Source organism: Mirounga leonina, unplaced genomic scaffold, assembly GCF_011800145.1.
Source record: "Mirounga leonina isolate KUSES-001 unplaced genomic scaffold, KU_Mleo_1.0 Mir_171, whole genome shotgun sequence".
Taxonomy (NCBI): Eukaryota; Metazoa; Chordata; class Mammalia; order Carnivora; family Phocidae; genus Mirounga; species Mirounga leonina.
In genome coordinates, this window is record NW_023270436.1 from 10574642 (window position 1) to 10600343 (window position 25702).

General features: G+C 55.5%; 1 protein-coding gene across 1 annotated transcript; it reads right to left on the reverse strand.

Moving 5' to 3' along the window:
* Positions 1-14956: 14956 nt before the first annotated feature.
* On the reverse strand, positions 14957-23367 carry LHX5 (LIM homeobox 5). The gene is made up of 5 exons (XM_035017470.1): positions 23195-23367; positions 20941-21164; positions 19952-20229; positions 19093-19258; positions 14957-15324 (listed from the first exon to the last, which is right to left on the reverse strand). Exons 1-5 carry the CDS (start codon positions 23365-23367, stop codon positions 14957-14959), a joined length of 1209 nt encoding a protein of 402 aa, XP_034873361.1.
* Positions 23368-25702: the final 2335 nt, after the last annotated feature.

Consider the following 25702-nt stretch of genomic DNA (forward strand, 5'->3'; position numbering starts at 1 on the left):
TCTTGTGGGGGGACGTGCGGGCTGAGGCTGAGGCTTTGTGTCCCAAGTGGTCTGTGTGTGGTTGTGTGTGCACGTGGGTGCCTGTGACCTTGCATGCAGGCGTCTACCTGTGGGAGAGTGCACACCTTCATGTATTTATGACGGAATATTGCCATTAAGTGAGGGCTACTTGAGTTCCCTCCAAGTGTGTAATGCTTCACATTTTTGCATTTGGGACTTACCACCTCATCACTAGCCACATACCAAGCTTCAGTGTCTGCAGTGAGGTAGGCAAGGAGCTAGATGCTTGGGAACGGTGGGGATTGGAGCAAACTGAGAGCTTCTGTTCTGTCGAAAGGAGGCAGCCACTGCTCGAGGCCAGTATAACGGATCTCCCGATTGTTGAGCTCAGATTCAAAGCAATTTAGGAAACACCATATGCTCTCTTTGCCCACATATTCATATAAAGCCTCTGACAAGTCCTGCAAGAAAGTGACTGCTCTGAATGGGGAGGAGGAGCACGTGACCACAGCCTGACCCAGTGCGAGGCTTGTATCTCCCCTGGCCACAGTGATTGGTTCAAGGGCGGAGCCAGGACCCAAGCTGTCCAGTTAGACTGTCTGTCCGGACTCCAGAGGGAATTGGGAGGTACCCACGGACTATTTATGCAGGCCAGTGCCTTCTCCTTTATGCTTCAGCCCATGATTTCTGTCTCTTGGGACAGGAAGAACTCTGACCGATGGGCCACACAGTTCATACAGGTCTCCTGAATTGTACTCACTTGCTTTGAGCTGCCTAAGTTTGAGCCCAATCTGGGGTTGGCCCTCGGCAAAAATGAGGTCAATCTGGGCGGTTGGTTTTTCATTCTCTGCCTGTCTTGGGGTGCACTTTTCATTCTTGGTCACAGGCCAAAGATTCATGCTGCTTGCCTTTACAGGGAGAGAGAGCAAAGCAGAACCCAGTGTAATAGTAATGATGTTGGTGGGTGGGGAGGCAATGTTTTATGAAGCTGGGAGGGTGTTTTAAATCAGTGGGTAGGAGCCTCTTTTGGAAGTAGCTGGTGTGAGTGGTGGTTCGGGTTGGTGGAAGCCAGAGACGCCATCAGCCCTAAGAAGAACAGTTGCCTAATTTTTCCATGCACCCTTGGGGCCTGGGGCCAGCATCACTCTGACTCAGAGCCTCATGCCCATCTTTCCTGGGAGGCCTGGCAGGACTGTGAGTTGACGGGGAGGAAGTGGATGAGGCTTAGAGAGGGGCAGCTCCTCACTCTAGGACACCTGGAGTGAGGGCCCAAGACTCTTCATGGTGGCCTGGTAGGGCTTTTTGTTCTCATGAGGGTGTAGAGCCCACTTATTCCTAATCTCTATGTCCAGCCCCTCCAGAGTTGCTGGGGCAGACTGGCCTCTCAGGGTCCCATGCAGAGGGGTAACGAAGGATCCATCCCAGACCTGCACACCCAGTTACATTATTTTGTGTTGCTGGTTTGTTTCAGAATGAATGAATGCACGTGAGTATATCAGGATTAGGTTCAGCTTTGTAATTCAGAAAAGACAAAATAAGTGGCTTAACCAAAATAGACGTTTATTTCTCTTTCACTTAAAAGCCTGCAGTTAGGTAGCCTAGGGCTGGTGTAGTGTCTCATTGGTATAAAAGACCCAAACTCCTTTGCTTTTGGTTGCTCAGCTGTGAATGAATTCCCATTCCCATGGTCACCTCATAGTCTTGGATGGATGCTGGGAGGCCAGCCATTATATCCTCATTCCAGGCAGCAGGAAGGAGGAAAGGATGAAGAAAGGCACATTTCTTCTCTTTAAGGACACTCCCTATAATTAATACACAGTATAACTGCTCATAGCCCAATCGTCAGAACTTAGTCACATGCCATAGCTAGCTGCAAGGGAGGCTGGGAAATGTAGTCTTTATAACAGGCAGCCATATGCCCAGTAAAAACCAGAGGTTCTCCTACAGGGAAAGAAGAATAAATGAATATTGAGGGATGGCAAGAAGTCTTTGGCTTACAGAACAAATGTGTACGCATACAGATTAAGTCACTGTAATGAAAAGACCCCAAACTACAGCACAAGTTCTGAGAAGGTAGGCAGCTTTGTTCCACTGGGTTTTACAGGGACCCAGGTTCCTTCTATCCTATTGTTCCACCATCCCTGAAAATACCGTCTTCATCCACAAGGTCTAAATTGGTCCATAATAACCAAGGCTGCAGTGGGGGAAGGAGTAAATAGAGGGCAAGAAGTTTCCTGTTTAAGGGCATCACCTGGATGTGCACACTTTGCATCCACTCACAGCCCACAGGCCAAGACTTAATCACATGGCTCACCTAGCTGTAAAGGAGTATGGGAAATGTAGTCTGTAGCCCAGTCTGTAGCCTCCTCACCCAACTGAAGCTCAGGGAGAGGAGAATTGGGACCAAAGGGCAATTCGCAGTCTTCACTAGGATAAGGATTGAAGGGGTGGGTAATTGAGCAGCCGTGGATGAGGGGGTGGGAGGGACCCCAACTGGACTGAAGTCTGGCTGCGCTTGAGTTAGATGCTCAGATGCCCAACTCCAGACTCACCTCTGCTTGGCTGGGTGATGCTGGGCAGGACTCTGGAGGCTTTGACCACCTGGTCTGACCATGTGGTTTGCTTTGGAGAAGAGGTGATGAGTTTGGAGAAATATTGAGAAAGTGGAATTGACACAACCTGGTGATTGATTTAGTGGTGAGGGGGCCCCCAGGGTTGGTGACCATCTGGGAAAATGGCTGAGAAGAGAGATCCAAAAGGAGGGAGCATGTGAGAAGAGCCAGTGGATCCATCCATCCATCCATCCATTCATCCATCCAATAATTCATTTAGCAAATATTTATTAAGCACCCACTCTGTGTTGGACATTTTTTAGGTGCTGGGAATACAGCAAAAGGCCTGGCCTCAGGGAGCTTACATTCTGATGGAGAGAGACAGACAGTAACAAATCCCCAGTAAAAATATGACATGTCAGATGCTGATAGATGCTGTGAGGAAGGATGGGGCAGGATAAAGAGAGACAGAATGCCTGGGAAGAGGTGGGAGGCTATTTTATTTTGTTGGAGTATGCCAAAGCAATCACAGGCATCATGTAGTTTCACTCATAAAGTATGTCACTATGGTCCCTAACAGGTCAGGAAAAAAAAATTTTTTTAATGTAAGCATCACATGGTTACCGCATCAATCACAATTAACAAATAGCTCCTTAACTCAGGCTGTATTCAGCTTTTCCCAGATGGTCTTGAAAATGTCTTGTTGGTTTGTTGGAATCAGGGTCCAAAGGGTTCGCATTGCATTTGGTTGTGAAATGGGTCTCTTGCATCTCTTAATCTATTGGTAGGTTGAGGTAGGATGGTCCAAGTAGGCCTCTTAGAAAAGGTGAAATATAAGCTGAGGTCTGAAAGAAATGAAGGAACAAGCCATGTGGGGCATGTGGGGGAAGAGCAGAGGGGACAGCATGTGCAAAGGTCCTGAGGTAGGGACATGTGAGGAGGCCAGCGTGGCGGCAGGGCAGCGGGTAAGGGAGAGAATGACAGAAGATGGTAGAAGACGGACAGAGAGGTAAAGTGAGTGTGTGTGTAGGGAAGGGAACAGGACATTGGATCATGGAAGGTCTTGTAGGCTGTGGTTAAGACTGTGGTTTTTACTCTGAGCTTGAGGGAGAGCCCTGGGACAGTAAAGCATGAGACCACACCCCCCCTGCCTGCATCCCTCAGCCCCGTCCCCAGCTTAGAGTTCCATCTCCTGCCCAGAGACACCGCTGTCTCTGCAATGGACATTATTGGTGGCCCTCCCCCTGACTCAAACCCCTTTATCAGGTGGGTTCCCCAGCTGCTGGGGGTGTGGCTGCTAACAGCCCGCAGCTGCTCCCGCCCTTCTCCAGAAAATAGCCAATGGGAACGGCTGTGTCCAGAGATGCATGAGGGGTCACGCCTTCCTGGGGTAGTCCATAGCCAGTGACTGATGGATGGAGGGATAGAAAAGGCAGACCCCCTTGGGGCGCCTGGGTGGCTCAGTTGGTTAAGCGACTGCCTTCGGCTCAGGTCATGATCCTGGAGTCCCGGGATCGAGTCCCGCATCGGGCTCCCTGCTCGGTGGGGAGTCTGCTTCTCCCTCTCACCCTCCTCCCTCTCATGCTCTCTGTCTCTCATTCTCTCTGTCTCAAATAAATAAATAAATCTTAAAAAAAAAAAAGAAAAGAAAAGGCAGACCCCCTTGCAAGCTCCAGGAGGGGCAGCTCGGTGGTGCCATCCATGGAGCAGGGATCCCGGTGGGTGGTGGATGGGATCAGGCTGAGGCCAGACTCCCCCAGAACCCTCCCCTCCCTCTGTTCACTCCCACTGCCCTCCTACTCCGAGCCCTCCCTCCAGAAGTCGGGTGCCAAGAATGCCTGGCTCAGGCTCTGCTTGTGGAAAACCCACCCTAAATGGACCCTCCCTCCCCTCTCCCTGGCCCATTGGCCTCTTCCTTCCCCGGTGTTTGTGCTTTTTAAACTTCACCAAAAATGTCATGGGTTGGTTTCTCTCATTGCTTCCAAACTCCCTGATAAATTCCACTGGCCGGGCAACCCCAGGAGAGGTTTTCTGGAGCAAGGAACCCCATAAATCACCTCGCTGCCACTCCGGCGTGGGCAATATCTTATGTAAAAAGGTGTTTCCTGGGAGCGCCACAGGCAGGAGAATCCTATTACAAGCCGCCCCATTAATTATCAAGAGTCAAGTCGACCCTTTGCTGCGATTTTTTATCTTAAGTCCGAAAACTGATTACCTTCACCAATCCTTCCTCTCTGCCCCCACCCCCCCAAAAAGAAAGAAAAAAACCAACCCAAAGAATAAAATAAATGTCTGAAGAACAAATACCAAAGTTTCTCCATTTAGGGAAGAACCAGCAGAGATAGAAGTGGCTGGGCAAGGGCCTTTTATCTTCCTTGTAAGGTAAAAGGTAGCGAGTGCTTAGCCTGGGCATGGCTTATATACTTTCCTTGACTCGTCAAGCCTAGGAAGTGGGAACTATAATCCGTCCCACATTATAGATGAGGGAAGCTGAGGCTCATTTGAGGTTATGTGATGTAGCCCTTTCTTCTGGAAGGTGAGCAGAGAGTGGACCAGGCTGAGTATTTGAAGACCTAGGTTCAAACTCCACCTCTGCTTCTTACTAGGTGGGACTCTGAGCATGTGAATTTACCTCTCTGAGCCTCAGTTTCCTCTCCTGCAAAACAAGGAATAAAAGACCCCACTGGTCCCCCTGCCCAGTCTTGAGGCTGGTCCCCCGCATCTGTTTGGAGTCTTGAAGAAGCCTAACTCAGGTCTTTGCCCCCTCCCCTCACCCTGCTTAAATCCTCCCATTTCCCCGCTGCATTTAGGATGAAGGGCCCACCCCTCTCCTTGGCCTACAGAACGCTATATCATCTGACCTCTGCTGACCTTTCAGACCCCAGCTCCTGCCTTGTCCCGATTCCTCCTCTCCTCACTCCAAACTGCAGCCATACCAGCCTCCTTCTCTTCCTAGAATTCACCAAGCTTGACCCTGCCTCAGGGCCGTTGTCAGTGCTGTTCCCTTTGCCCGTCACACTCTTCCCCCAGATCTCAGCTAAGTGGTCACTTCCCCTCATGCAGGCCTTACCTCAGAGGGGCCCTCCTGGATCACAGCCTTGCCTCGCAGGGCAAGCAAGGCACTCACCTGGGGGGCAAAAAGTAAGGGGTGGCCCAAACTCAGCAGTCAAGATAAATTATATTGTAATAAAACATTTTTTTCAATTAAAATTAATGTGAAAGAAATTTGTGATGAATATAATAGTGACATTTTTAAATAAAGATAGGTTCTCACTTGGCCTTGCATGTCTCACCTCACCGAAGCCCAGGCCTGTCAGATCCTGTCTTGATTGAAAAGGTTGCCATTTTTGCTCATTATGGGCTATTTTGCATTAATTTGATTTTTCAAATATTATATGAAAACACGATTTACTTGGATAACTGAGTTTTTGGTGCACATCTCTCCCACCCCACCACTTAAATTTTGCACCCACGGCGAGTACCCCTCTTGCCCCACCCTGCTCTGGCCTGGCCAGGCGCCTCTCCCAGCACCCAGGCCCTCTTGAGCTCATTGCCTTCTCTTCCTACTGCTATTTGAAATGATGGCTTTTCTCCCTTGGCTCTTGTCTCTCCCAGTGAAACATCAGCTCCATGGGGCCTGGGATGGAACCTGTTGTATTCACATCTGTAATTCAGAGCCCAGAAGAATGCCCAATGCATACTAGGCATTTAGCAGATATTTGCTGAAAGAAAGAAAGAAAGAAAGAAAGAAAGAAGAAAGAAAGAAAGAAAGAAAGAAAGAAAGAAAGAAAGAAAGAAAGAAAGGAGAGAAAGTTCAAGAAGTCAGGCAGGTGTCTGTCCGTACAACGTGGCTACGGGGTCTTTGGTCCACCTCCCAGCCCCATTTTTCCGATGAGGAGGCTGAGGCCCAGAGGGGGTGAATAACCTAGTCAACCCCACACAGAAGAATCCCATGGGGCTGCGCGTTGACCACAGAGAAGTCTCTGGTGACCTGGGGTGGGCCAGGTAGGGGCCAGCTCTCCTGGAGCGTGCACATTCCTGAAACGTGGTCCCCAAACTCCCGTTACCGGCTCGGGTTGTGCGGATCCATGCATCATCTTTAATGTTACCCAGTTCATACGTTTCTTGAAACCTTAAATGCCTTTTAGAAAGAAAACGTTATCACCACTCTAAGTGGAGAAACGGTATCACTTCCCAGAATTAGGTAATAAACGTAGCGATAAATAAAAGGAAAAACCAAACGATGCCTGGATGTTGTGGCTGGCTTCTGTTGTGCCAAGTCTCCGAGCCTGCCTGCAGTGCGTTTGATAAGCAAGCGGGAGACGGGCGTTTAAGACACACTAGCACCCAACAGAGACTGGCCCTAAGACAGTCAGAGGAGGGGAAAAGCACCCCGAAGAGTGACTTCCTGCTGTGTAGCAGGCTCGTGTGAAAATTCCCAGTTCCTCCAGAGGTCCCTGCCCCTCTCTGCAGGAAACCCTGCCTTGATTAAATAATGGTCTGGCAGAACCACACAATGATGCCGATTTTATTTCGGGGACCCCCCCCCAAAAAAGTGCATGAAGCAAACTCCCTCCAGCAAGGTCCGCCAGGGGGACCTGGAGCCCGAGCCCCCCCATCTGGCTACAACAGAGCTCCAAAGATTCTTCATGCAGCAGCGACTGATTTTTTTAGCGAGGTTTGGGTGTCCTGTAGGTCCCACACATAATAAAATTGCATTTCTTTCTTTTTTTCAAAGATTTTATTTATTTGACAGAGCGATAGAGAGAGAGAGCACAAGTAGGCAGAGCGGCAGGCAGAGGGAGAGGGAGAAGCAGACTCTCCGCTGAGCAGGGAGCCTGACGTGGGGCTCGATCCCAGGACCCCAGGATCATGACCTGAGCTGAAGGCAGCTGCCCAACTGACTGAGCCACCCAGGCGCCCCTTTTTTCTTTCATTTTTAAAAAATGAGGTGAAACACAATGTAAAATTAATCACGAGAAAGTGAACAATTCAGAGGCGTTCAGTGCATTCATAACGTGGCACAACCACCTTCTCTATCCAGTTGCAGGACATTTCCATCACCCCAAAAGGAAACTCTGTGCCCAGTAAGCAGCCACTTCCCATCCCCTCCCGCCCCCCAGCCTGTTTTCTGTGTCTATGGATGTGCCTATTCTGGACATTTTATATAGATAAGACCAGACAATATGGGGGCGCCTGGGTGGGTCAGGCGTTAAGTGTCTGCCTTCAGCTCAGGTCATGGTCCCAGGGTCCTGGGTTCGAGCCCCACATCAGGCTCCCTGCTCAGCGGGAGGCCTGCTTCTCCCTTTCCCACTCCCCCTGCTTGTGGTCCCTCTCTCGCTGCCTCTCTCTCTGTCAAATAAATGAGTACAATCTTTAAAAAAAAAAAGACCAGACAATATGTGGTTTTCTTTTTTTTTTAAGTATTTTTATTTATTTTTGCGAGAGAGAGAGAGAGAGAGAGAGAGCACGAGCAGGGGTGGGGGGTGGGCAGAGAGAGAAGCAGGCTCCCCAGTGAGCAGGGAGTCGGAATATGTGGTTTTCTTGTGCCTCGTGTTTTTGAGGTTCCCCTGTGTCTTAGCAGGTGTCAGTCCTTTATTCCTTTTTTTTAAGATTTTATTTATTATTTATTATTATTTATTATTTTATTTATTATTTGACAGAGACACAGCGAGAGAGGGAACACAAGCAGGGGGAGTGGGACAGGGAGAAGCAGGCTTCCCATGGAGGAGGGAGCCTGATGTGGGGCTCGATCCCAGGACCTTGGGATCATGACCTGAGCTGAAGGCAGACGCTTAATGACTGAGCCACCCAGGCACCTGCCAAATTATTCTTGATTAAGCCTTGACCTCCTACTACGTGCTAGACACATTCTTATCGTTGCAGGCCCTATAATTTTCCAGCTGGCAACATGGATATCTTTAAGTACGTTCTGGAAAGTAATAAATTGCGTTATCTGTCCAAATAGGCTGTGAAATTAGTCCTTGCTTTAAAAAATGCTTTAGGCCCTTCTTCATAGAAGAAAACAGGTTCACGGTAACAACAGCATCCACTGAGAGGTCATTGTTATTCTAACTATACCATTATTATGTCAATCAGGGTCTGACAATGAACCCTTGGGGTTAGATCTGATTGTACCCTTTCTATACACCTCGAACCTCAGAGAGGTTGAGTGTCCAAGGTCAAGTCACACAGTCCAGGGTTTCAAGTTGCTCACAGCCTGGGGGTGGGGACAGAGACACAGCATGCATTCGGATGTTGCATGGAGGAAGATGTGAACACTGGCTCGGCTGGTGGCTTCATCTTCCCTTAGCTTGACCGTGGAGTTGGGGACCCTGTTGCTTCTGAGCAAAGAAGACTTACATGGTGAGGTTTTTCTCCAGCGAGAAAGGGATCACTCAGAATCTGGGTGTTCTCTAAGCCACTACTTCAGAAGCCAACCGTGCACTCCGATCCCCTGGGCGTCAGACGCATTCTGGCTCTGAAGTTCCAGGGTGGAGCCTGAGATTCTGCATTTCTACCTGGCTCCCAGGTGCTGCTGCTGAGGACCACACTTGGAGTATCGCCAGGCTGGAAGACCTGGACTTGGTTCCCAACTCTGCTCTGAACTCTCTGTGGGAGCTTAGGCCAGTCTCTTGCCCTCTCTGAGTCTGTTTATTTCCCTGGTCAATGGGGGCATTGTCCTCCATCTGGAACATTCTCTGAAGGATTAAAAAAAAAAAAAGTGATGTTGGCACCAGAAAGCCACGGGCACCTGCTGGGGTGAGGGATTTCCTCCCAGAGCCCCCAGGAGCCCATCAGCAGGTGCTAGGGGGAAGTGGGGGCGGCCCTGAGCCCTGGCACAAAATGCAGAAAGAGGAGGCCAGAGGCAGCAAGGCCCCAGAGAAGTGGCGGGAGAGGTTTCCGTTCATCACAGAAATGGCCCATTTGCAATGATCGGTTGCCCAGGTGTTAAGAACACTAATGGCATAGGAAGGGTAAACTCGGTCACTTGGCTGAACAGAAGAAATATGCAGAGAAGTGTTCAGGTTTCCATAAATCAGCCGTGTGCGGCGCTACGAGGGAGACAGGGCTTAAAATTCCGGTCAGGAGATGGGTATTCTCATAATCCGAGCTGGAGAGGTAATTTATTCTGTTTATATCTTTTTACTGCACGACAAGGCTTGGGAGAAGGAGCCCTCCACAGCCATTCTGCATTTTAAATATTAGTCCTGAGCACAGTGGGTCAGCTTTCGTGCTCTGTGGGGTGTTCATTTTAGGACAGGGGCACAGGGCTGAGGCCGGGGGAGAGCATGATGATGGGGGCTGGAATACATGTGGTTTCACTGGCCAGTGTGGCCCGAATGACAGCCTGGGGGCCGCCAGGGACAGGCGACGGGCCCCTTTCGCCCCAAGCTGGAGGGCACAGCCAGGAGCTCGCTAGCCTCCTTACTGGCATGGCTTGGAGTATTTTTTTCCCCCTCTCGGAAATCTTTTATTTTTAAATGATAATAAATACAGGTGATGAAGAGATAGAAGGAGAGGAACAGATACATCAATGGAGGTAGAAGGGGATGGTGGGGGGAGGGTGAGCGGGAGAAACAAGGGCAAGGTGGAGAAGTCGGAAGTCCCTGTGTCTTTTGACCTTGGCAGTTTTCATTCATTATGCCCTTTGCCCCCTGGCTGGTTTTGTTGAGCCCCCTCCCTTCCCCCCAACAAAATCCAGTGAGGAGGCTTCTAGTGAAAATTAGCATTCATTAAGAGTCTCTCCTAAAGGATCTCTTTTTATGGTATGGAAGCTGGAAAGCATGCATTCATTGGTGTAGTTGCTCGCAGAGAAGGAGGCCTTACCTGGGCCAGGCTCTGTCCTGGGTCCAGGGGCAACATGAGCTCTGGATTCAAAGCCTAGGTCTGTGGTCTCTCCCTGGCCGTGTGACCCCAGGCAGCTCACTTCACCTCTTGGGGCTCAGTCTTCTCATCTGCAAAGTGGGGTTAATGACATTCATGCTGAAGGGCATGTGAGGGTCTACGGGGAACTTCAGATGGACAAGACTTCGTCGGGCAGTGGTCCTGCAATGCCAGCTGTGGCCAGGAGGCCTGGGGAGATGGGTACTTCTAGCAAGCACCGCCCTCTGATCACACTTTGAGAAAATGGTTGGGGGTGTCCAGGGACCAGCAATCCTGCCCAGGTCTCCCCCTTCCCTGTCTAGCCTTCCTGAGAAACTGCCTCCCTAACTTAGTGCACCCAATGCCATGACTGTGGGCCCCACAGGGGCACTGGGACGGGGTGGGTGGGGCTGGGGTCTCTTCTCTTAGAGTCCCTGGGTCCACTAGGCTCTTGAGGAGTTGAGAGAAGCTCACAGGAGTGGGGGTTGGTTTGAGCTGATTTTGACAAGCCCCCTCCCACTTGTCCTCCTCCAAGGAAGTCGGTGGGGGCAGGGAGATGGGGGTGGGGATTGAACCTGGGACCTAGATTTCCAGAACCTTGGCCACAGGTTGAATGACATCCCTCCAACGTGGATGAAATACCCTTGTGAGCCCGTTTTGCAGTGGGGCAAACCAAGGCTCAAAAAGGTGACACAGTGACCAGATAGTCTCCCGGACCCCAGGGCCCTTGCTCTGTTCTGCCCCCATCCTCCTCCCAGGTGACCACTGCTCCCATCCTGCCTCACTCAAGAACATTCAGAGGAAGGGCGCTGGGAGTTAGCCCCAAGTACTGACCTGGACCCCACAGATGGCCCTCCTCCTGGAATCTGGTGTCCTGAACAGCGTCCAAGACCTTGATGGGACCACCCCGGGGTTATTCAAGTACTCTCTGATGCATGGGTAGGCTCCTTCCCCTCCCCATTCTCCCAGATGGAAACTGTGGGCATGTGAAGGGCAGGTATATACGCTCTGTGTATATGTCGTGCACATGTGTGCACAAGGATATGAGATTTGGGTCTGTGTGTGTCCACAGAGGCTGGGCATGTGGGTTCAAAGCAAGTATGTGGGGGCGCCTGGGTGGCTCAGTCAGTTAAGCGTCTGCCTTTGGCTCAGGTCATGATCCCAGGGTCCTGGGATGGAGCCCTGCATCGGGATCAAGCATGGCATCGGGATCCCTGCTCAGCGGGGAGCCTGCTTCTTCCTCTCCCTCTGCCTGCTGCTCCCCCTGCTTGTGCTCTCTCTCTCGTGCACATTTTTTTTTTAAAGATTTTATTTATTTATTTGGCAGAGAGAGAGACAGCGAGAGAGGGACCACAAGCAGGGGGAGTGGGAGAGGGAGAAGCAGGCTTCCCGCCAAGCAGGGAGCCCAATGCGGGGCTTGATCCCAGGACCCTGAGACGATGACCTGAGCCGAAGGCAGTCGCTTAACCAACTGACCCACCCAGGCTCCCCTGTGCACATGTTTTTGTATGTGTGAATGTGCAATTGTGTGAGCATATACATGTTTGGTGTGTGTGTGTGTGTGTGTGTAGCTGGATGGGGGGAAGGGAGGGGTAGGGCTACAGTGAGTTCTTACCCCGCAGGTCCACTCAGCTGCCCCCCTTGACACCTCTGGCTCAAGCTTTTTTACCTGGGTAGGTGACTGGGGGTCTGAGCACACCCACAGGAGGGAGTCCTCCCATCTCTTGCAAATCCCCTTCTCCCCCCTCCTCCCTGCCTCTGTGACCCTTTCAAAGGCCTGTCTGCAGGGAGCGAAGGTGAGTCCACTCCCATGAACTTCACTTTCCTAGGTCTCTCTCTGGTGAAAGTTCTCAGTGAGCCCTTCTTGAAAAATTCACATGTGCCCAGCAAATGTTTGGGGGCCTGGCAGAGATGGGGCCCAGAATCTTGCAAATTCTCTCTTGGGTTCTGTGATTCATTACAATCAGGGCACCATTGTGGAGTAGAAGCACAACCCAATATGTACATGGGCTTGAATCCCTGCTCTGCCACTCCCCAGCTACGTGACCTTGGGCAAGTCCCTTGACCTCTGTGAGCATCCTAATGGGGCAAATAATACTTACCCTGCTACAAGTCCAAAGATTTAGCTAGGAGGATATTTATTCCAGCATGGTTTAAAGTGATTAAAAAAAAAAAAAAAAAAAAAGGAAACAGACCCAAATGTCCAATAACAGAACTGGTTAGAAAGAAAACAAAATCCAAAAAAGGATGGGTCACCCATCACCAGCAGGTTTCAGCCTGTCACTGCCGAGGATGACATAACTCTGACTACGATCAATTTATTAATCGGGGAGATATTGCTGAGTGAACCAGAGCAGGTAACCACATGGCGTGTAGAGAATGATCTCTAGTTTCAAAATGAAGAAAAAAAGAAAAGTCTGGAAGGAAAGGCATCAAATACATTACCAAGGTGCTTGAGATTCTGGGTGATTACATTTTTTCCCCTTTGTTTATCTGAAATTTCTAAATTTTCCTCAATGAGCAAGGAGCATTCATCTGAGAAAGACAAATGCGTATAAAGGAAAGAAAAGAAAGAGCCAAGCCACCTTGCATTATTCTCACGAGGTCCACATACAAGAGGGACAGATGAGCAGGACTCTTAGAGTATGCCTGTTCCTTGGTGGTCCACGTCTCCTCCTCTCCCTCCCCCCCTCCCCCCACCCTTGCCCAGCTGCCGCTAAAGTGGGCAAGCCCCCCGCCCCCAGCTTGGATGAAAAGGGACATAAGGCAGGACACACTCACATTTATTTTTATCTCCCTTATCTGCTTTTCTATCCCTACAGTGTCCGAGTTGGAAGGGAAGGTAGGAAGCCCTCCCTCCCATCCCCATTTTTGCAAGTAAGGAGACAGGCCTTGTCTTCCGGTAGTGGCTCAAGCCTCCCAAATCTCATCTAACACTCTTTCCATCACACTGATTTACCCAATGGTACCAGCATTCCTTCCACTGGAGTTGCAGGCTACATCAGCTTTGCCCTCCCTGGGGTCCTTCTGCCCTAATACAGCCTTGCAGATAACTAGAGTCAGCTTACCAGCCCGCCGGAATTACACGAGGCCTCATTAGGAGGGAAGCTAGAGTTCTTCTGACACCCCGGGGACAAACACATCACACAACCATTCGTTGGTCAAATATCTTGAAGACCTACTGTGTGCGGGGTAGGCTTGTGTTAGATGGTGGTCTTTATAGAAAGCACGGGGCCATACTGTGCCCCGCACATAGTGACTGTCAAAAAAAAAAATGGCAGTCACTTTCATTTCCTAGTGATTCTCAAAAGCACCCCCCTCCAGGTAGCTTTATACCCATCAAGTCTGTTTTATGAGGGACATGTGAACTAGAGAGAAGAAGGACTCTATTCACTTGGAGGGACTCTGGGGGCAGGCACACACACAAAAGAAAACCACACAGCACTGAGGGAAAAAAGAAATTTTTTTTTTATTAATCTTTCTTCTTTAAAAAAGTTGATTTTTTTTGTTTTTTGCGGTTTTTTTTTTTTTAGGTAAACCTCTTTCCGTCTCCCCTCCCTCACTCTGCCCACCCTCCTCTTAAAAATATAAAAATGTCCAACCCCAGATAACTAGAGTACAATAAATAAACAGTAAACACAAAAACATACTTTATTTGTTTCTTCTTTATACAAAATAAGGAAACTAGAAGCGTTCGACTTCCAAAAAAGTATAATACTGTACATCCTGACGACCCAGCCTCCTGGCCCCGGGCGTGGAGGGTGGTCTGTGGGCCTGAGCCCAGAAATCTTGGCGCCTTGCCCAAGGGGAGAGCAGGGTGGGCAAGTGTTCCAGTCTGGCCTGGACCCCCGGGCTCACAATAAATGTCAAAGGAAGCAAGGGTTGGGGGCGGGGGGGTTGCCTGGCCCGGGGCCCGCGAGGTCCGGACCGCCCCCTTCCTAGAAAGCTGACCTCGATCCTCAAGTATGGCCACCAGGGGGCGCCCGCGCGCAGGCGGCTCCGTCCTCCTCCCGGTGCCACCCCCACTCAAGCGCGCTCCTCTCTCGCTCTCTCTCCATCTTCCCGTGCTCTCTCCGGCTGGCGCTCTCTCCATCTTCTCTCTTCCTCATTCTGCTCCCTTCCCTCGCTCTCCCTTCCCTCTCTCTCTTTTTCTTATCATCTCGTTTTAAAGACGGGGAAAGCAGAGTGAGAAATAAGGTTACCCAAATGCCACTCGGATTGCAGAGAGGGGGAAAGTCAGCTCCGCCCCTTGGCCTCAACCCTCTGTTGGTCCGAAGAGGCGGTGGTAGGGGTCGGGGGAAGTCTAGAGCGTGCTTGAAATCTCCCGGCCCTCCGCGGTATCGACTTTGGTCCCAAGCACCGCCTGCGCCGCCGGGGGACTGCTGGCAAGCGGGCCGGGGGAGGGGGGTGGACCCGGGGGCGCCCCCCGCGCGCCCCGCCGAGGAGCCGCGGCCGCTGCGTGCGGACCCGGGAGGGAAGCCCTGAGGGCGGCGTGTCGGTTCGGGCGGCTGCGTCCGGGGCGGCCCGGCCCGGCGGCCTTACCACACGGCGGCCTCGTTGAGCTCGGGGTTGGGGTGCGACAGGGGTCCGCTGTAGCCGCTGGCGCCGCTCATGGGGAAGGGCGGGCTGGGCCCGCCGCTGAACACCTCGCCGGGCAGGGGGTGCAGCGCGCCCGGCAGGCCCGGCTCGGGGCTCGGCGTGTCCGGGTGCGAGATCATGTCGGTGAACCTGGGGTTGTCGGCGGCGTGCGGGCCGGCCAGCGGCGGCTCCAGCGCGCCCAGCGGCGTCGAGCCGGGCCCCGACGCGGCCAGGAAGCTCGAGTCGGCCGGGGACTGCGCCTGCGACGGCGGGCCGTGCGCGAAGAAGTCGTAGTTGCCTCCGGGCGCGTAGTAGTCGCCTTGGTAGTCTGCGGGAGGGGACCAGGAGGACACGGGGAGAGGTCAGAGGCGGCCCGGCCGGGAGGGACGCGGCAACGCGGGAGGGGACCCGGGCGGACCCAGCGGGGGTCGCGCGACACTGACTCCGGCTGGCGAGCCCCGCGGAGACCAAGGGACAGGGCGGCTGGCGGAGGCGGCGGAGGGCACAGACCCAGAGCCAGTGTCAGGGAGGGAGACCATGAGAGGTGCTCAGAGGCCCAGACACCTACCCGGAGAGATGGCCGGACCAGACGGAGGGACTCAGAGACAGAAACACAGAGAGAAAGATGCTGTGACTCCAAAGTCAGAGGTTCCCCGACAGACAGAGATGGAGAGAGACAGTGGCAGCGGACACGCAGACAGTGAAGCATCCTAGACTGTGTCTTAGAATTGGGGCGAGATCCACAGAGAGCCAGAGACATGGAAACAGGCAGAGACAGGGTCAGGGAGAGATCGGCAGAGAACAGAGTGACAGGGGAGTTAAGAGGGGACTCAGCAGGGAGCCCCCGGACTCAGGTCAGAAGAGAGACCCAGATGTGCCAAGCCCAAGGCAGAGAGAGACCAGGGCGATGGTCTAGGACAAGCACAGAGAAAGAGATGAGACCAGCCGTGTGGTTAGAGACACACCGGTAAAAACCGGCGAGAGACCTGGGGCGAGATGAAAGGTCAGGAGAGACAGAGGGGCCCACAGACCCGCCAGATGAGTCAGAGACGCCAGAGATGCCTGGAGTAGAGCTGGGCAGCGATGTTGGGGTGGATAGAGACCAGAGTACCAAATGGTGGGGGGGGGGGGCGGCCAACTGGCGGGGAAGAAGCCAGACCTGGACCCCACACCCAAGTAGCAGAGAGGGGCTGGCGAGTTGGGCCGGGGACGTGGCTACAGCACTGGAGCTCGAAAGGGGGATGAGTGCCCTCTCTTTCCCCCGCAGGCACCCCGCGGACCTGGCCGGCCCTTCACCCCCTCAAGTACAGCCCTGCGACCTTCTGGGTGAATGTGGGGGCCCGACCATTTGCACCGGCCTCCCTAGACCTGACTTGAGGGAGGGAGGGCATCTGCCTGATCACGCACATCCAACGTTTCAGGGGCACTTCAGCATGCGTTTGCCAGGACAACCAGGTTCTGAAACATTTGGGGACACTGAGTCCTTTTGAGAATCTGGTAATAGCTACGGGCTCTCTCCAGAAAAATGCACAAATCACATTTTTGCCCGCAAAATCAGGGGGCGCAGGGACTTCAGGTTACAAGCCCACCCATTCTCAATAAACTGTTTCTGCATCAACTCGCTGACCTCCTCCCAGAGTCCCCTCCCCGGGGACCTCTTCCAGGTCGGCCTCGTGGAAGTTTGGGGTGTGGGACCCCAGGAAAGGAGTACCTTGTCGCAGGCACCAGTGACAATAACCCGCTTTGTGCGGCGGGAAAACCAGCGCACCCCCAAGCCGGGTTTCCTCTGCAATACCCCCCACCCCACACTGGGTCTTCGGGTCTCAGTCACTAGGGCGAATTCTGGACGTCCCCTGCCGCCTGCCCCCCTTCTTTCTCCAAACCCTGAAATCATTCCAAATGGGGGTGCCCAGAGGCGCGGCTTGTAAACGGTTTAAGCAACAGCTAAAACGGTCGCCCATTACTTTTTAAAAACCACTCATTCCATTCTCCCCGAAAGTGAAGGGAAAGGTTGGAAGCGGCGAATTTGGGGCCCCTAAGGGACGGGGATGGGGGACGGCCGCGGCCCGCAGCGAGCCGGCAAGCCAGCAAGGGCCGCGGCCCCCGCGCGGATCGCGCCGCCTCCGCCCATATGGCGGCCGGGCCGGAGGTAATTGGAACAAACGCCGTCTGAAAAGGGCACAAAAGCCGCAGCTGGGGCTTTGTCCGCGCTCCCACGGGGAGCCGCCGGCCCCGCCGCCCAGCCCCTTTCTCGCCCGCTGCCGGCCGCCGCCGCCCGGATCTCCCAGCGCGGACTAGGCGGGGCTGCCTCCCTGGGGCTGGGGGGTCCTGCCCCCCCATTCCGGAGAAAGAGGGGCCCGCGTGTCCAGGCCGCCACCCCATCCAGCAGACGCGCGGGTGGAGGAGGCGGCGGGATTGGTGGGGGCACACCAGTCCTCGGGGAAACCTCGCTTAATTACCCAGGCGGGGAGAAATTCCGGAATGCACCGCCCCACCACCTCCCCGCGTCGGGCGGAGATGGTGTGCGGACCGAGGCAAAGATAGGTAGGGAGAGGTCGTGGCTGAAGACCGCCCGACCCGTCCACCATCCGAGCTGCCCTCAGCGTCCGTAGCCCCCAACCCGGGCCATGCCATCGCAGAGTCTCTCCCCCAGAAGCACAGCTGCGCGATTTGCCCACAGTTTCGGGGCCGGGGGGTGGGGGGGGCTGGCCGGACCTGAAGTTCTAACCTCCTAGGTCGACCATGTACTGAATGAAGCCTTCCTTCCTGGGTCTGCCTGGGTGCCGCGCGGCGCCTACCCTACCCGTTGCTGGCCGGCATTGCCTCCAAATGCATGTTTCTAAGAAAAGTCACCTCTCCCCAAACTGGGCCACTAGCCGCCCCCCCCCCCCCCCACCGCCCAGGCCTGTGGCACTGAACAACTCAGCAGAGATCAGTCTCAGGCACAGGCACTCCACGGGCTCTCCAAATTCCGAGGCTCAGAAACACAAGGGGGAGGTGTTTTCCTTGAGCCCAAAGGTTGGGGAAGTGCAGGACAGTGAGTGGATTCCCTAGAGCACCTGGGGTCTCAAAAAGCCAGCGTGAGGGAGGTGGGATGGTCGTGGGGGGTTGGAATGGGTCGCCAAGCAAGTACGAGGGAAATGGAGGGGTGAGGGGACAAGGGAGGAAGGAAAAGAGGAGGGAAGGAAGAAAAGGAGTGACGGCGAGGAGAGTTCCCCCAGGCTTGCGCCTGGGAACACCAACAGCAGAATGCCTCTCTGCAAACTCCAGCTCCTTGCCCCTGCAGCCCTAAAGACAGAGAGTGGGTGACTGGGTGGGCCCAACTCTTGCGCCTCCAACCCAATGAACACTGGTGGGCTTGGGGCTGGAGAATGGGCGAGAGTCCTGTCCAGAGCACCTGCCCGCATCCTGGCTCACAGTGCCAGACGCTGAGCGCATAGTCCCCGCGGCGGAACAGGGGGTGCCGACTAGCTAGCAGGTGGCCCGGGATGGATTCTGACCCCTCCACCCCTACTGCCCATGCTGCCCTCCAGTGCCTGTGTTCCTGCTGGTGCCAAGTGCGCCACGCCGCCAAGGGCAAGGGCAGCAAGAAGACTGGGTGTCCGGCTGGGGCAGGATGCATGTGGATTTGCGGTGCTCGCCTTGGTATGATGCTTGGGAGTATGTGAGCCTGTGAATCTCTTTGGGTATGTTTGTCAGTGAGTGAATCTGGGGAGTGGCATACACCTGTGTGTGTTGTGTGTGATCACGTGCCTAGATGTGTATCCCTGAGGCCTCTGAACTCCAGTATGTGCCAAGGGAGTGGCACCCGTGTGTCCTGCGTGGGTGCGTGTGTTTATCTGTGTGTACCACTGTATGTGTGAATGAACCCATGTGTCTGATTTTGTGTCTGGGAGGTATCTATGGATGAGCATGCGCCCGTCTGTTTTTGTGTGTCTGTTGTGTTCATGATTGTGTCTGTTCCGCGTGCGTAAAAGGGAGGGAGGGATCCCTGGCGGCCAACAGTGCCGGCGTCCGGCCCTGCGTCCTCAGTGCCCAGAACCGAACGGGCCCGGGTGTAGGGCAGAGCGTTCCGGGGTGGGGGGTGGGCCCTTACCTCCGTAGTAGGTGTACGGAGTGGACCCCAACATCTCAGACTCGTCCAAGCGGCCGCCCAGCGGACGCATGCGCCGCGGACTCCGGAAGAAGGCGTGTCTCCGGGCGCCCAGTGCGCTCAGCTGTTTCATCCTGCGTTCTTTGGACCTCCGGTTCTGGAACCACACCTGGGACAGGGCGGGAATTGTGAGCTCAGGTCCGGGGTGCCTTCCCCTCCCTGCCCAGGCCGCCCCTTCTGGGTCCTATCGCCTCCTGCGCACCAAGACTGCCCAGAGGCGGGGGCCGGGCGGATTAGGCCGGGAGAGGTGGAGAGGGGCTTCGGAGAACCAGCCAAGGGTGAAGGATTTCGCGGACCCGTGGGGCGACTCATAAAGACTTGGGCTTCCTGGTCCTCGGCCCGCCCTCGGCCTGACGGCTTTATAAAGGCCTCCCGCCCGGCACGGCTCTGGTCCCGGCCCCTCGGCTCCCCAGCCGGGTTCTGGCGGTTTGTCTGTCTGCCGCCGCACCGGCGCAGGGAGGGGGGCGCGGAAAGAACCTTGCCCCTTTCTCTGCTCCGAAAAATGGGAGGAAAGGAGGGGTACCCCGGCGAGGCTTAAAACTCTCTTTGAACGGGGAGGGGGCGGGATTCCGAGGGATGAGTGACCCGCCCAAGATCGCACCGTCAGGAGGACCGCAGGGCTATGCGGAATCTTTTGGTTAGAAGTCTGACCGGCGGGCCCTGACGTCGGGCACAGTCTGCCCTTCGGCCGACCCGAGCTCGGCGCGCTCTTAGCCAAGGAGGCTGGGTGGGAGGCTCCTCTGAGCTCCCCGGCTGCCGGGCTCAGCCGGCCTGCGGAAGGGTGACCCGGGCCCGGCCGCACCTGGATGACGCGCATGTTGAGGCCGGTCTCCTGTGCCAGCTGTTCGCGGATGTGGCGCGTGGGCTTGGGCGTGGCGGCAAAGGCGGCCTTGAGCGTCTCCAGCTGCTTGGCTTTGATGGTGGTGCGCGGGCCGCGCCGCTTCGTGCCCGAGTTCTGCTCCTCATTCTCGTTGTTGGCTGTCTCCTTGTCCGACGACGTCGAGTTGTCCGTCTCCTTGGGATCGTCCTGGAGCGGGTCCTGGAGGTCCGGGGACAAACTGCGGTCCGTACAGGATGACACTGCGGGCGGACGGGACGGGAAGAGGACAGCGGCGTCGGCGGCGGCCCAAGGTCTCTCCAGTCGGGTAGCCGGTTCCCGCCGACCCAGGCCCCCGCCATCCGCGCCCGGTTCCCTTCCGAGTCTCGCGACAGACCCTCCCCCAGGGGCCCGGCGCCCGCCCACTCCCTCCAGGCGGGGCCGGGCCTACGGAGGGACCCTTCTCCAGCCCTCGCGGCTCTTTTCGGCTACTGCTTGGGTAAGGGGGAGGCACGCCCTCGGGGGGAGCCAGGCCTCCGTGGAGAGGGGACGTGAGGAGGCCACAGATGCCCTCTGGGCCTCAGATCTTCCTCCCCCATCTCTCCTTCCTCCAAACTCCAATTACCGTCCTCCCAGTGCCGCCTGAAATTACCAGGAGCTGAAAAGACTCAGAAGGGGCGGGAATTGTGTGACTCCAAACTGGGGGAGGAGGGCAACTTGGAAAAGGCCCTTCAATAGAAGGGGGGGGGGGAAGAGCTGGTAGTCGTATCCTGTAGGACAGACTCCAAATGCTACCCCCTTTCCCCAGCCCCCTGCCCCCGCCCTTCCATTTGCCCTAGAAATGCCCGATGGGAGTGGAGAGCTCTGAGCCAGGCACAGAATGCACACAAGCGTCCAAGTGGAGAGTGCCAGGCTGGCTGCGGCCGGAGGGTCTTAGGGCCCGAGGCTGGGGCGGGGGGGAGGAGGCCGCCTACCTGAGTTGAGGCTGCCCTCCTTGAGGCTGGAGGAGCTCAGGTAGTCGTCCTTGCACACGAACTTGTTCTCGTCGATGACGTAGAGCTCCTCGCCTGTGGACAGCTGCTTGTTGCACACCATGCAGGTGAAGCAGTTGAGGTGGAAGACTTTACTGCGGGCCTTGCGCACCAGGTCGCTGGGCGAGATGCCTTGCGCACAGCCCGCACACTTCGTGCCGAAGCGCCTGCACACAGAACATGTCCTGTCACCTTGGAGCAGCGCGGGTCCCGTCCTCTTGAGCCCCTGACCTCTTCCCACCCACCCTGGCCTCTGAGAGGTCCCCATTTCCACATCTGTCAAAGGAGACCCCAATCCTGTACTCTCTGGCTAGTGCGAGAGAGGTGAGACAAATGTCCTGGGCTGTTCTTGGGGCTGGGACGGTCACGCCCTGTTCGGGTTTATTCACCCTCCACAAGGTTTAGAGCAATGGGTGCAGCCTTCAGCCAAGCACAGACCCAGAGCACCCCAAGTTGCTCCCTGCATCCCTGCCAGATCTGCCTGGGCTTCTTGAGGCAAACTTGGCTGTGAGTTCTTTAACGTTTTAAGCCAGGCCAGCCAGGTTTGGGCCACTCCTTGGCTTTGCCTCCTGGATCCTGTCCAGTCTGCTGGGGCCCAGGTAAGGCCACTTGGCCTGGCTGGCAGATCCTAGCAATGGAGTGGGGAGCTCCTCTCCTGAGCTGGACCTGAGCAGGCGGGAAGGAACCTTTTGCTGATTCCCAGTGCCACCAGCACCAGAGGCCTTCCAGTCCCCACTTTGGGACCCGCGGGAGCTAGTTGGCCCTGTGGACAGCAGGGCTTTGGAACGGTGGACTCCAGAGCAGGGATTGAGTCTCCAACCCCCCAAAATGTCCGGCCCTGGCAGGCGCCGGGAGAATGTGACCAGCAGGCAATCCTAAACCTGCAAGGCCGGTACACGGGATCTCTCAAATTCCCCCTTTCCCGAGTTCTTGATCTAAATCCCTTTCTTTCTTCCTTGAGCGCTTGGAGAAGGCCAGCCTCCCCCCAGATGGGTGTGCAGGCCAGCACTGGGAGGGGTGAGGTGCAGGTTGAGGGGGAGAGCGAGGGCCCAGCACCTTGGGGCCCCACACCTACTCATACCCATGTCTCTAAACAAGGCGAATTTGGGTGACGTTGATGTAGTGAGGGCATTAGAAGCCATAAGTCACTTTTGGCCTTATCCGGCAGCGTAATTGGCCATATGCACCTTATCAAAAATCATTAGGCACTTTGCAAGCATCACCACATTAGGGGCCTCAGGCCTCTGGAGCCAGGGAGTTTACACGTGTAAAGCCGTGGCTGACATTTTCTCCTATTCAAATTACCTAGTGCCCAGCCGTTCGGGCCGGTGAGCAGCCTTTCTCCACGGTGTTAATCACGCCCCGCTTCCCTCGGTGCCCGGAATTCACAGGCACAAAGCCGGCTCCGGGCGCCTGGCGGAAGCAGGCAGGGCTGAACTGCCAGAAAACCCACAGCCTTCCAGGCTATCCCTTGGTGTTTCCCAGGTGGGGAAACTGAGGCCCAGAAAAGTGCTCTGCCCTGGCTCACCTGAGGGCCCCTATGGGCAGCAAGGGAAGGTGACACATCGCAGACTGGACCCTGGAGGTCCTGATTCTCAGCTTCGATTTCGTTTGTACATTTCAAGACAGGAGAAAATGTGTAAGGAGTTGGGGGGGGGGGCAAGGAGGAGAAGGTTCCCTCCCCCCATCATCAGAAGAGATCTTCCTGGCTGAGCCCCCTCGGAGTTGGGGAAGTTTCTGTTTGTCCAGGAGGGCTCTGGGGCCCTGGCCTGCCGGGAGGTCAGCCCCCTGGGATCCCAAACTCTGCCCGGTGGGAGAAGCCTCCAGCAGCCCCTAACTTAGGCAAAAATTCTTCCTCTCTCAGAACCGGGCTTGAACTTCCCCCCTGGGGTCGCAGCTGCGGGGAAGGGGCAGAGACGCGTGGGGAGCAAGTTTGTCAGGGCTTCTCCGCCCTGCCCCACCGCGGTTCCAAGCCGGCCTGGAGGAGCGAACTAGAGCCAGCAAAGCAGCGTTCTTCTTACTCCGCCTGGGCTCGGGCGCTTTCCCGGACCAAGGACAGGACGAGAGCAGCGGGCTGCCCCGCTTCCCATTTAAGCTTGTGAGCCCAGGAGGTTGGTTTCGCGGTCTCCCCTTCCCGGGCGCCCCAACGGAGCGCGCAGGGTGGGCGCGCAGGCGGCAGGGCGGCGCGGCCTCTTACCTGAAGAAATCATTTTTGCAGTAGAGCTTGCCCTCGCGCGAGAAGCACTTCTCCGAGAGGTTGGTCTTACACTCGCAGCACTGAACGCATTTGATGTGCCACGCGCGGTCCAGCACGTTCAGCAGAAAGCGGTCGAGGATGGGCCGCTCGCAGCCGGCACAGTGCACCATCATAGCGCCCTGGCGGCTCGGGCCGCCCTGCCCTCCCTTTGGGCCCCCGGCCCTCGGGCCCCCGGGCCCCGCTGCTGCGCTCCGCCTCTTATCTCGGCCGCCGCCGGGCGAGTCCGGTCCGGACCAAGACTCAGCCGGTCAAGTCCTTGGGTGATCGCTGTCCTGGCGCTGGGCTGCCCGGGGTGGGGTGGGGAAGGGTGGCTTTCACAGCCTCATGCCCCGGGCCGCGCGCCCCAGTGCTTGTTCCGGGCTCCCCCAGGTGTCTTGGGTGGCTAATGGCCTCGGCGCTGCGGAGCGGCTTTCCCCGGTGGCGGAGGCGCCGGCACTTTCCCCCACTTTCAAGCGGTCCCGATCCTCATCTTTGTCTGGCCGCCGCCTAATTCGCGCATCCTTATTCAGATTTGGTGACGTGGCGCGGCACGTAGGGGGCCCGGCGGCCAATGGGCGCGCGGTGGCCATGGCAACCTCTTAAATTTATAGCATATCTAAATTGGCTACAGCGTTGCGGTCCGGACAGAGCAAAAAAAACAAGGCATCAGTATTGTTGAGTATTAGCTTGTACCTGGTTCGGAGGCTAAGTAAGTATTTACCTTCCAGTTTGGGGCTGGGGGCGGGGGCCGCGCGATCTGAAAACTGCATCTCCCTTCCTCTGTCTTCTCACCAGCATCTGGGGGCCAGGATTCCAGGTCCTAGTGGGAGAGGGACCCCTGCCCCGTTCGCCATCCCCGGAACTTGCAGAAGTTACCCGAGGCCCGGAGCGCGCTCTACGTCCGCCTCTTCTTCCCTAGTCCAGCCCGCTCAAATTAGACTCCCTCATCCCCGCGTCCCTGGGGTCTGCGCCCTGGAGCTGGGACAGCGCGGTTCACGGGGCTCCCAGAGCCGGGCCGTCTTCTTTTGTCATACACCGAGCTGGGGCCCAGCCCGGCCTTTCTCATGGACACAGAGAGCGAGGGCGCGGGAGAGCGCGAGAGAGCTCGCGAGCAAGCGAGCGTGAGCACTAGCCGCGCCGTTTGGGTCTTTCTTTCCCCGTGCAGGCCCAGGCCCAAGTTGGGGGAGGGTGTCATCTGGCCTGGTCCGGGACCCCGGAGTTTCAGGCCTGAGCGCGCGGCCCACGGGGCTCTGGGGGAGAAGTGGGGAGGAGGAGGTCAGGGCAGACGGGTCTTTCTGAAGCCTGATCAGAGGTGGTGTTCACCACGTCTCTCCTTTCCTCGACGCACCTTCCAGATCCCGGGTCAGCCAGTCAGGGCGCCGTGGTGAGTGGGTCGCACTGCCGACGCGAGGAACGCTAGAGATTGCCTGGGTGCTGCTTACCCAGGCGGCGCGCGCGGGCTGTGTGTCCAAGTTCCAATCTCCGTAGGACGCAGGAACAGCGGCTCATCTCTGGGGAGCTGAGGGTCTGGGGAACGTGTGTGTGGGAGTGCTCGCAGGTGTGTGTGAAGAGGGAGATGGGGGTCTGGGGGACCTGGGGGACGGAGGGAGAAGACAGGCCTCCTTTCCCAAGGGGCCCACCTGGCGAAGGGGCACTCCAAGTTTGGGAAGCCGGGAAGGCTCCGCAGGATTTTTCCATCCCGCTCACGGAAAGTCTCAGGTCTCGGCTGCCCGCTGACCGGGTAGGTCGGCCCTGAGTGGGAGCCAGAGAAGTGTGTTTGTGCCAAGCCTTGGCTGTGAATGTGTGTTTGGGTGCATTTACTGAGTTTGTTAGTGTGTATTTGCTGTTTGAGAATTGCATTTTTGCCTCTGTTTATAGATAGTAATCAATCATGTGAGTACATTTTGATATGTGTCTTTTTTGGTGTGAATTTGTGTGTTTGTATTTGTGTATAGTCCTGCTGTGTATTTGTCTGTGTATTCTTATTTTTGTTGGTCTGTGTATAGGCGTGTATGCTTACTTTTGGACACTCGAATGTGAGGGTGTTTGCATGCGTGAGTGGTGTGCCTCTGTGTACAATTATTGTGTACGTGTGTACTAACATTGATGTATAAGTGGACTTTAAAAAAATCTGAATGTGTGTGTTTGTGTGTGGGTGACCGTGTGCATGCTTGAGATCCCGTGTGGATGTGACTGAGCTGGGTTGAGTGTGTTTGTGAGTGCAGAATTTTGTGGATCTGTGTTTGTGTGCCTGCATGGGATAGCAGTGTTTTTGTTTATGTGACTCCTGGAGGTTTTGGGGGGTATGTTGTGTGTGTACTCCACAATTACCTTTGTGGATTTGGCAGGGGCAGGATTTCTGGATGCCTGTAATGGGGCATTTGTTGGAGGCACAGAGATGCTTACTTCTCTCTCTGTTCCTGTCTAGGCCTAGTGCTGTCCCCCACAGTCTCTAGGGGAGGTGATCTG